At 36.9% G+C, this 12,398-nt stretch overlaps 1 protein-coding gene across 5 annotated transcripts in view; it reads left to right on the forward strand.

The window, feature by feature from the left end:
• CEP128 (centrosomal protein 128) overlaps positions 1-12,398 on the forward strand; it is a 221,658-nt gene that overhangs the window by 164,201 nt on the left and 45,059 nt on the right. For all 5 annotated transcript variants that reach the window (XM_083375275.1, XM_083375272.1, XM_083375274.1 and 2 more), the window contains one exon: positions 8,240-8,263. In XM_083375275.1, coding sequence (XP_083231401.1) covers positions 8,240-8,263 — 24 coding nt within the window. The remainder of the gene's footprint in view (positions 1-8,239; positions 8,264-12,398) is intronic.

The raw sequence follows: 12,398 nt of genomic DNA on the forward strand, positions 1-12,398 counted from the left end.
ACTGAGAATGCCCTCCCCCTGGGGGCCACCAGCCGACATTCCTTGAGCGGTGGCACCCTGAGGAGGCCCTCTCTGTGGGAGCGCACAGGACGGTGGGGTGCTGACATTGGCAGAAGGTGCTCCCGTAGGTAGTCCGGACCCATGCCATGTAGGGCTTTGTAAGTCATTGTTAGCACCTTGAACTTCACACGGAAGGCAACTGGAAGCCAGTGCAGTGCACGGAGGAGAGGTGTGATATGGGAGTATCGGGAGGCTCCCAAGAGTGTCCGTGCCGCTGCACTTTGCACCAGTTGAAGCTTCCGAGTGGATCTCAAGGGCAGCCCCAAGTAGAGAGCGTTACAGTAGTCTAGGCGAGAGGTCACAAGAGCATGGGTGACTGTACGTAAGGCATCCAGGTCCAGATAAGGCCGTAATTGGCGAACTAGTCGAACCCGGGAGAAGGCCCCCTTGGTCACAGCTCCTATGTGATCTTCCAGGGAGAGCTGCAAGTCAAGGAGGACACCCAGGTTGCGGGCCCTATCAACAGGGGGTAGTAACTTGTCCCCGATGTTAAGGGATGGGATGTTCTGAGTATCCTGGCTTGCCGGTACGTACAGCCATTCAGTCTTGTCCGGGTTCAGTTGAAGCCTGTTCCTCCCCATCCATTCCCGGACCGCTTTCAGGCAGCGAGACATCACGTCGAGGGCATCACTGATGTTGTTTGGAGTTGAGATGAAAAGCTGGGTGTCATCAGCATACTGATGGTACCCTACTCCAAAGCTGCGAATGATCTCGCCCAGCGGTTTAAGTTAAATAAATAAATAAATAAAATATAGCCATAATGGTGAGTGATAACTAATGGGAAGACAAATCCCATCTCCTTGTCAATGCAGCATTAAATAAAGTGCATCTCTGACAAATTAACAATATTTAGTATAGGTACAGCCAAATGTTGTCAGTGCCCTTTGTGCAATTCTACTGTTTATTGAGGAGGATTCACTGCAGCAGAGTCTAGTTGGAACATTTTGTCCTCGCTGCCAAGAAAAAAAAAGTAAATTTGAACCAAGTGCCAAGGAGAAGCCTAGCGATTTTTGAAGATAAATATCCATTAATTATAATTTGAAACCCACAAACTATACAAGTTGGGGAAAGGTACTCTGAAAAGAACACTCTTACATTGTCTAAGTTGAGTGAATAATGAGTCTTTTAATCTCTACTTTCACTGATTGTAGGCAAGATAAAATGAGTTTGCCCTATAATGCTAGTGTTCGCCATGCCACCAAAGGGTAAGTAGAGTTATTCAGTCAATTAGGAGAATGTTCTCAATTTACTATACTGTAAGATTTCAGGAGAATAAAAGAACTTGAACTTATTAAAGCACACAGTTTTTATTTAAGTTTCAGTGATCATTAAGTTTTATTGCTTTGCTTTATCAGAACTGAGCAACTGAATTTTAAGCTCAAATTTACAGCAAAATAAAACTTGCAAATAGGATGTTCAGAGAATAATTTATATACCTGTGAAAATACAACCACTTGTATTTAAAGTGTATAAAACAAGTGTTTTCTGATCACCATATAGAACAAAAACAGATTTTCAATGGCACTGCAATTCATTGAGATAAGGGTAGTTGCCATGAATAAAAGTAGAACATTGTGCCCAAGAATTAAAATATTTTTGGTGCTCTTCAGTGTCATTCCCTAGTGCAAGACAGGAGGCAAATGATTCACAAAGCCAAAAGGGCAGCTCAGTCATATAAGATTTATAACTGTGCTCAGAGAGGGACAATATGAAGGGTTTTTTTTGCTGAAAACCCATATTTTGTATAAATTGCTTAAAAGTCAGTTTTGAACATCTCCAATTAAGCAGTCAAAGAACTAGTGTTTGGATGGAAGACTTCTCAGAAACAGGCTGGTGATACTATAACTACATTTGTTGCTGTTAAAAACCTCCTTTTTCAAGCAGTTGTGAAAGGTCATATTACATTTTCACCGATTGCGTTTTTTGGCCAGATGCTGAAAATTTAGAGTACCCTTACTCAGTTAAGTGACCTCAAGATGTTATATTGGGCTCAGCACTGTCCAGGATTTCCAGCTAAAGTCTGTGCTGTCTGGGAAATGTAGTTCCCACACTAATGAATGGCACCACACTGGGGAAATATGACTCCAGTGATGTCTTATAGTGAATACTGTGCTCTTTGTTGCTAGTATTGTGAAAGAAAAATGCAGAAAAAAATATTATATGATTGTTTTAAACTGTTTTTATATATTCTTACTCTCTATGATTTTCTAATTATGATGATTGAAGTTGCATATAAGCAAGAGTAAACAAATAAATGTACAGGAAAAATGATTTCTTTAAGTTCCTTTTTAAAGTTTCTTTTTCTACTGAAAATGTTAAAAACAGATTACAAAATATTTCTATGTTTTTTTGAAAGGATAAGATGAAAAAGCAGTTAATCAATTTTTGGAAATATTTACACCAAGAAATTAATTAAACAAGTGATTGGGTAGAAACAAGCAGAGAACAAGCTATTCAATCAATAAATTTGTAATCATTAACTGAAAAAGTACTTTTCATTTTTATACTGTATACCGAAACATATTCATATAAGGAAATCAAGGTATACATAATACATTTTATAAATTACTTTTTACTTTACCTACAATGTTATTTTTAACTACAAAGGGTGATTAAGAAAAGAAATACTGTATGTATTTCCACTTTTCTATTGCTTCAAATTCTCAAGAAATTTTACTTGTCCCCCTAAAGTTTTAACAATTCCCTTATGGATGTCTTTTAACAGCTCTGTCTGAAAAAACATTAATGTTATAGATGTGGATTAAACCCAGATAGTTATGATTTTTAAATAGATAGATAGATAGATAGATAGATAGATAGATAGATAGATAGATAGATAGATAGATAGATAGATAGATAGATAGATTGATTGATTGATTGATAGTAGATAGATATAGATATATAGATATAGATATATAGATATAGATATAGATATATAGATATAGATATAGATATATTTGAAAAGCAACATATTCCTGTCAAATGGCATTGAAGTTATGTGTGATAGCACAGAAAGAGGCCAGTAGAGGGTGCTTGAATTCTCTTCTGGATCCCACAATTTTTGCCTGCTTATATTTTTCAGGAAAAGGGTGAGATGGATTAATTGGGATGACCAACTGATTGTTTAAAACAGCCACTTTTCTTTTGGATATATCACTGTTAACCAAGGTGAAATTTTGAGGGAGAGGAGAAAAATAATAATATTTTCCTTCATTTAGAAATATAGTTGGTGTGGCATAATTAGTATAAGAACAAATGTTCTGCCTCAGCATTACAGTTAAGCCCAAGTAAAATTTAGCTTGAACTTCAATCAAATTCAAGTCAGACTTTCTGTTATTTTTTTAGCCTGTTGATTTGGCTTATGACATTGCAAGAAAATCTTCCAAGAAGGCATTGCTCTGCATCATTTAAAATGACCACATACAGTAAATATTTTGCAATATTTTGATGTTTCTTCTTGCCAATGATGTATTTCCCATTTGGAAATTGGTGTAAGCCTAGATTAATCTATAGATATTGTCAGGGGATTGAAAATTAAATCCTTCTAAGGAACAGTTGAAGAAACTAGATTTGCTTCACTTTGAAAAAAACAAAAAAAAACAAGGAGAGATGATAATAGCTTTGTAGCAAAGTAATTTAGAATGTCACAGAGAAGAAGGTCATTTTTTGTATAGTAGATTGTAGCATACAGAATAATTGTCCTAGATTGCTTTCTTAAATTTTGTGGCTTTAAGGAATGGCAAAGCTAGCTTGACAGAAAAACTAGTTACCAAGGAAGTTGGTGGGCTCTCATTTGCTGGATGTGTTCAAGCAGAGGCTGGACAGGGTTTAGTTGGGATGTTTAATTCTGATTTCTGTACTGTGGAAGCCTAAAAGATCCTTTCCAGTTCTGGAATTCTACAAATAGAATGTTTTGTTGTTGTCCAGTTAGAATGCTTGACATTTGCTTAAAGTTTCATTCAGGAATGAGTGGGGTTGGTGGTGGTGGTGGGGAGGGAATTGGTTATGGCCAATTAGTTTCTCCCACTTCTCATGAAAAACTTTTAAAATAAAACATTTTCTCCAACTTCTGCTACAGTGGTGTGTGTGTGTGTGTGTGTGTGTGTGTGAAATGAAAATTATTTTCTTGCACATATATTGAAAACATGAACACAGACACATATGTACACACATATAAATTATCTTCTGGAAAATACTTTTTCAGAGTCCAGACAATAACTTGACAGAATATAATCCAGCATTGTCTTTGATATGCCAATCTATTGTCTTTGAGACATTAGATATATGGAAGAACGTAGATGTTTTACCTCAAATTAATACTGATTGATGCAGACCTAACAGCATTATATCATTAATCATTCTGAATGTATACAAAAATGTTAAGGCTAACACTCTTCTTATTGGGAACCTCACAACTGGATAATTATGATAGGAGGTAAAGTCAGTAGACATATTAAACAAAGTAGCTAATATTGTTATGGCTTCATAACTGAGGAAACTTTTAGAACATACACTACATCTTTGTACTAATGTAGTGTATCTCCTTAGTATATTTAATGTACGACAGTTTTATAGGTTTTTTTAATTAATATGTTATTGTAAGGAAATCCTGTTGAGCTCTTCCATGGATTTGTGTAGGTGGGAAAGACCCATGTGGGTCATAAAATGTCTGAAGTTTACATTTGAATCGTACTGGCACCCATGTTCATTTATACACTCTGAAGTTGTACAGTTTTTCCTAAGCATTGTCCAAACCTTGTTCATTAGGCAATTCTTATTATGTCCTGCTTTTATTTACTAATCAAAATCATATACCACTGCAGGGAGGAAGTATTAAGGAAGTGTGTGTGTGTGGGGGGGGGAAGACTGAAATAGTCCAAAAATGCTTGAGCATGCTTTTTAATATAAAATTTTTATTGAAAGTTTTAGAAAAATCATGAAAACTAGCACAAATTAATAAAAAGTTAAGGTAGAAAGAAAAGCAGAAGAAAAAAAGAAAAAGTGCAGAAGGAATAAAAATAAATAGGAAGAAGCTTCCAAAGTCCTTCGCAGAAAATATAAGTACAATTACACGTTAATCCTATATTATGATTACAAAATATGGCTCACTTTTCTATTATCCAGTTTTTTTCTAATCATCAAAATCACAAATCATAACCACATTTTTTCTGTTTTATGCAAAAGGCCTATAATGGGTTTTCAATCTACCATAAATGTACATAATGTTTTTTCTCTAACCAAAAAAGTTAATTCAGCCATCTCCACATGTTCCATCATCTTCACCAACTATTCCTTTTTGTGAGTAGTAACAAAGCATACCACTTTTGAACATATAACAGTTTCACTGCATAATGTTTGAGCATACTTAACACCCATGTCAGTTAAAAATAAAAATGGGAAAAAGTGTAGATTTAAAGGGGTGAATGATGAATGAATGAATGCCATGAATTTCCATTTAAAGATTTAACATATCAAGAATGGTTAAGGTTTGCAATGTTGTGCACTTATAATAGAATCTCTTGAATAGACAAAAGTCCACAGATTACTCCAACATTGTTGATAGGGAATATTGATTATTTTTAAAAAAAATACTTTTAGGGAATTATAAGGGTTTGTGAATGGCTATATTTCACCAGCTAAAGGTTTTGTACTTCCATGTCCACTGTTATTTTTATATGAAACAAAATGGCTGGTTTAACTAGAAGCAGAAAGGTGCTGTGTCTTACCTTATTATAGATTGCAAGTCACATGCATATTAATTCCATTAGTTTCTGAACAGCATTTATATCAATTGAGTTGCATGTCATATTTGTAAAATGAATATAATCAAATATTTGGTTTGACATGATGTTGTGAACCATTAAATATTAAAAGAATTTAAATAGGGCACAACATGGTGGCAACTGACATTTTTACCTTCCCAATCTGCTAATAATTTGTTCCATTTTGCATTTATTTATTTATTTATTTATTTAGTTATATTTATATACCGCCCTATTCCCTGAGGACTCAGGGCGGTTTACAGGGAATTAAAAATCCAAAATACAAAAATTAAAAACCCAATTAAAAAATATTAAATTAACCCTGTAGTCAGTTAAAAAACCCCAAATTAAAATTTCCTCCTCAGTCTGGGCCCGAGAGCTCGAAGAGCCAGGTCTTCAGGCCCCGGCGGAATGATCGGAGGTCGGGGGCAGTCCTCAGCTCCACCGGCAGCTGGTTCCAGAGGGCAGGCGCTCCCACCGAGAAGGCCCTATCCCTGGGTGTCACCCGCCGGCAATCTCTCACCGGCGGAACCCTGAGCAGACCCTCCCTGTGGGAGCGCACTGGGCGAAGGGCGTTTGATGCCGGCAGCAGGTGTTCCCTCAAATAACCCGGACCCAGGCCATGTAGGGCTTTATAGGTGATAACCAGCACCTTGAATTTCACCCGGAGGGCAACCGGAAGCCAATGCAGCTCGCGGAGTAGAGGTGTTACATGGGAGTATCGGGAAACCCCCATTACAACTCGCGCGGCCGCATTCTGCACCAGTTGAAGCCTCCGAGTGGTCTTCAAGGGCAGCCCCATGTAGAGAGCGTTACAGTAGTCCAAACGGGAGGTCACAAGCGCATGAGTGACTGTGCGTAGGGCGTCTCGGTCCAAATAGGGACGCAACTGGCGCACCAGGCGAACCTGTGCAAAAGCCCCCCTGGTCACGGCTCCTATATGATCTTCAAAATTGAGCCGTGAATCCAGGAGGACGCCCATTTGTTAAAAACAATCTGTCTTACTAGGTTTTATTATGCAGTAATTGGAACTTTTAGAATGGTGCCTTCAACGGCAGAGTTGCATGAAAAAATACAGTATTAAACAACTTATTCATGGCTTGCTGGCTTTACCTTTTTCTGACCAAAGAAATGTGGGTGTTTCCCTAAAGAAAAATGTTGGGTGCTGAATAAGAAATTAGCTTTTTCTCAAAACCAAATGCACAAACAACTTCCCCCCTCCCCAAGAATATTTAGTAACTCTGTGTCTTTCATGCCTACCTTACATACCTTCAACATCAACAGGACCTGGAATCAGATCAATGCAGCCTACTCCCCCGATCTATGCATACTTGACTGAGCTCAATATAAATGCACTGATTTTTCCCCAGCTATTTAAATAATATACAGGCTTGGGGAAATAACTTAGCAATCTCTCCTATCCCATGATAAAAGTTAAAATGTAAAATATATAGTTGGTAAATATCACCTGTTCTGGCTAAAGAAATTATCAGTCCAAAATTAAGACCTATACTTTGCTTATAGCCATTAACTATAGATCTTTTCTTTGATTCCAATATCCACCATGTCATCCTAAAGGCCCTCAAATTGGCTTATCTTTGTCTTATATAGATGGTAATGCCAAGCATTTCAACAATTCACACCAAATTCTCTGGCAGCAATACTGCTTTTTTATCTTTGGACATATTTACTATCATGATCATTTAAATAACTATACAGTATTAGGCTTTCATGAATAAAAATGATTGGGCTGGTGTTGCCAGCTTCTCCTTTTGCTTGCTTGAGTAGAATAACCTAAGCCATGGGTGTCAAACTCGCAACGTCACGTGACATGTCGCAACATATCGTGACTTTTTGCCATTGCCGGCAATGGGGTGGGTACGGTTTCGCTATGATGCATCCGGCCTGCAGGCCGGCAGTTTGACACCCCTGACCTAAGCCAATTCTCTAAATAAGTGTATTATAGACTTGTAGCACAAGGTTGTATGGCAACAAAAAAAAACAGGATTCTGAACAGAAAATAAGTTTAAAATGTCTGTTTCACATTCATAGAAGATAATGAATTGGTAAGTGGTAATTAACTTTAAAATGATGAGTAGAAATAGTTTAATATACAGTGCATTAAACCAATAATTTTCACTAAGTAAACATTTTTTGATTTTTATCCCATTGCTGTTGTCAAAAAAGGACTGGATTATTCTCATTGTATAGGACTGTATTCAAATACTATAGTTAATATTTAATATAATTAATACTATGATTAATAAAATAAAACAAATACAAATGCAGTAACATTGTTTAATCATAAAAACATAAAATCTTATGTGGGCATATCCTGTACTAAGATTTGATTGAAGTACTACATTTATGTCTTTAATCTTGATCATGATCTTACTTATTGCTTTCTTTCAATACAGGAGCGAATAACAGCATTTGAAACAGTAAGTTGTATTTTATTGGTCTACTTCTCATGAATTACTTTTAAGTAAGATTTTTCTTCTTTTTGTTAAAAGATAATATAAGTGGAATATTAAAAAGTTTTACAAACTGTGAGTCAATTTCAAAAAGGTGGAGTTATTGCCAGTTGTGGGTGTGCGTGAGTGCGCGCATGCATGCCTTCAGATTGCTGTTGATCCTTGGTCACTGCCTGGAGTAGTTCCTGAAACTTTCTTGACAAGATTTTGGATATAGTTTGCCATTGCCTGCTTTCCAGGGCTGACAGAGAGGTCAAGGTCACCCAATTATGTCTAAGTTGAGACTAGAATTCACGGTCTTCTGATTTCTAGCCTCGTGCCTTAAACATTACATAAAATTGTCTCTTGCCAGTTTAGCTGTGATAAACCAAATAATATGTACAAAAGCACAGGACATCCACATGAGATCACTTAATATGGAAGTATGTTGGTAAAGTCATCCATACTTTAAAGGTCAATTAAAAATATAAACTGTTTATACTTGAAAATGATGAGTTTGCTTAGGTTTTAATATTCTTTGCAATTATGTATATTGCCTTTGGGAAACTGAAGTTGTTGACCTAAGTAATTATATAGAGTGGGGTATGAAAAGCTTTATTTGGACATCCATTTTGGAGTTTGGCAATAGCAAATTACATTTTCCCTTCAGGACAGAGGTGCTTGAGTTCTTGCAGAAACAAGTGTGTGTCAACAATCTTGTTGTTACTTGATATTCAGACTCTTGTATGAGGCAAATTAAGTATTGCTCATCTTTTTGTCTTCCCGAACAATGAATAAAGTACATGTGTGCACATGTTTAATTTATAATGATACACTTATATTAGGCATTTTTTTAAAAAAAAAATAGAATTATTGGCAGGTTTATTACTACAGTGCAGAGAAGACAGATTGAAATGTATCTAAATAATAAATTTAATTCATAAAATCTTGAAACTAAGATGCAACCATATCTTGCATATTAAAGTTATTTAGAATAATAATAGTAGTAAATCAGGGGTGTCAAACTCAATTTCATTGAGGGCCGCATCAGCACTGTGGTTGCCCTCAAGGGGCCGTGTGGGTATGGCCAGGGTGGGCACGGCCTGGGTGGGCGTGGCTAGAGTGCATATGGCCTACTGGGTGGGCATGGCCAGCTCTACATCGTTTGCATCAAGGGTGCCTATGGGGGCCTGGGCAGGAGTGGGACAGATCTGAGGGTCTCTGGCAGAAGGAGGGTCTCTGGGCCAGAGCCAAGGCAGTGGGGGCCGTTCCCTCACTGTTTCCAGGATGGCTTCGAGGGCCACATGAAACCACTTTGCGGGCCGGATCTGGCCCCCGGGCCTTGTGTTTGACATGTCTGTAGTAAATAGTAAAATCAGTAAATATAGGTAGTCCTCAACTTACAACAGTTCACTTAGGGACCATTCAAAGTTACAATGTCATCTGAAAAAAGTGATGTATAACTGTTTTTCACACTTACAATCATTACAACATCTCCATGGTCACCTGACCAAAATTCAGATGCTTGGCAATTGACTTGTATGTATGACAATTGCAGTGTCATAAATACAAATAGCCTTTTGCAGTATTCTGACAAGCAGAGTCAATGAGGATTCACTTAACAACTGTGTTATTAACTTAACAACTGCAGTGATTCACTTAACTGTGGCAAGAAAAGTCATAAAATGAGGCAAAACTCATTTAACAAATGTTTCACTTGACAACAGAAAATTTGGGCCCAATTGGGGTCATAAATCAAGGAAAACCAAACGCACAGGTATAGAGCCACAAATATTTTGCTCAATATAAGTAAACCGCCCTGAGTCCTTTGGGAGTAGGGCGGTATATAAACCGAATTAATAATAATAATAATAATAATAATAATAATAATAATAATAATAATAATAATAATAATAATAATAATAACCAAGAAGAATCTAGGAGTCCTAGTGGACAACCACTTAAATATGAGCCAGCAATGAGAGCCAGTGCAATCCTAAGCTGCATTAACAGAGGGATGTAATCATGATTGTGTGAAGTTTTAGTACCGTTTTAAAATGTCTTGGTAAGAACACACTTGGAATATTGCATTCAATTTTGGTTGCCACAATATAAAAAATATGTTGAGACTCTAGAAAGAACAACAAAGATGATTAGGAAACTGAGGCTGAAACATATGAAGAACGGTTACATGAATTGGATATATCTAGTCTAATGAAAAGGCGGTGACATGATAGCAGTGTTCTAGTATTTAATGGGTGGCCACGAAGAAGAGGGGGGCAATTTATTCTATAAGGCACTGAAGGCAGGACAGGAAGCAATAGATGGAAACTAATCAAGGAGAGAAGCAACCTCAAAATAAGGAGAAATTTCCTGACAGTTAGAACAATTAATTAGTGGAATGGCTTGCCTTCAGAAGTTGTGAATGCTCCGTCACTGGAGGTGTTTAAGAAGAGTTTGGAAAACCGTTTGTCTGAAATGGTACAGGGACTCCTGCTTGAGCAGGGGGTTAGACTGGAAGACCTCCAATTAATAACTTTGTGAAGGAAATTTTGCTATGTTCTCTTTTTTATTATACTTCATATTAACAGAAACTTTTAAAGAATTGTATACTGAACTCGGGTATAGGCATACTTTGGCTCTCTGATGTTATATTTGATGTATAGCCACAGTTACTTTAAAAGATATCTTTCTTGGATCATCTTTAACATTACACCTCCTAGCTAAGTTATAAGTAACAGTCTGTTGCTGTCACTGTAAATTATGGGCATGCTTCTTTATCTTTTGGTTTACACTTAAAGGATTACTTAGCTACACCCCAAGACTTTTCCATTTTTAAAAAAATGCCCATGGTCTACATAAGTCAGTTTTTATTCATCATCATTTCTGCATACTGTATTATACTTATGCACTGTACACCTCTGTTGGCAGCTTTATAGGTGAGGTTTGGGGTAACAAATACACCTCAACTGTGTATGTTCCCAGCTGATATACCCATTCTATCCTCAGTTTCTTGTTAGTTACTATGGAAAATTTCCCAAGTTTTCTGTAAAGGATAACAGAATATTAATATTTCATTTTATTTTCAGTTGTCTCTGTAATAGGAAGATAAAAAACAAGCTACAGGAAAAGGGTGGAGGAATTATTGGTGCGACAATATCTAGGGATTGAACATGAAATTTTCCCACCTTATCTAAGTGCTATTTTGTAAATGTGTTTGTCATTTCGAATTACTACGTATTGATGTCATTTCAAATTACTATGTTGATGGTCACTTGCTCTACTTGCTGTTTGGACAAGAAGAGCAAAATTGATTCTCAAAGCTATTGGCAGACAAGCACGAATTGATTTTCCTATGTGTAGGTGCTTCTTTGGAAATAAGCACTGAAGGGAACTTGGACCCCCTAATTTCTTAGCAAATGCCTTCATTCTCAGTATGCTGTAGATGTTCTCCATTTTGATCTATTGTAGCTCTCTCTGTTTCAGCAGTGATGCAACTTCTTGTAGTGGCTTTGCCAAACTAATCCTACTGTCCTTTCCTTCAAAAATATTAGTTTGCCTGTCCTAAGATGTTCTGTATAGTTTCTTCCTTCTTGGGCCAAGAAAGCTCCAAAACAGGAAGAAACCTTCCTCTCAGCTGATCTTCAAATGAAAGAAGAGAACTTATAATTGAAACTATCACGACCAATAACTCTCAGGTAGTCTCTGTGATCTGTACAGCAGAAGCCACAATATTTTGATACTGCCACTCCTGCCACTACTGGCATTGCCATTTCTAAGGATGATAGACTGACACGGTTGCATCATTCATGTGAAATACGCACCTTCAGGTTCAGCATAATATATGGGAAGTGACAACCCAAGCTGGATTAAAAGCTACCCAGTGATCAATCCAGGGACTCCCAGAGTTGAGATCAGAAATGCATTCTCAAGGTTTATGGCTCAAATTTTATGGTTCAAATTTTATGGCTCAAATTTTCAGTAATGGTGTTCAGTGTTGAGCATCAGTATCATTTCTCTGGGCTTTCATTATGAACTAGGGAGTGGTTTCCTACCAGTTAAAGGGAAGTAGAGAGTCTGATTCCAAATTAATGAATGTTGCATATGTTTTGTTGTATACCAC

This window comes from Vipera ursinii (genome assembly GCF_947247035.1).
Source record: "Vipera ursinii genome assembly, chromosome: 1".
In the NCBI taxonomy this organism is placed as follows: Eukaryota; Metazoa; Chordata; class Lepidosauria; order Squamata; family Viperidae; genus Vipera; species Vipera ursinii.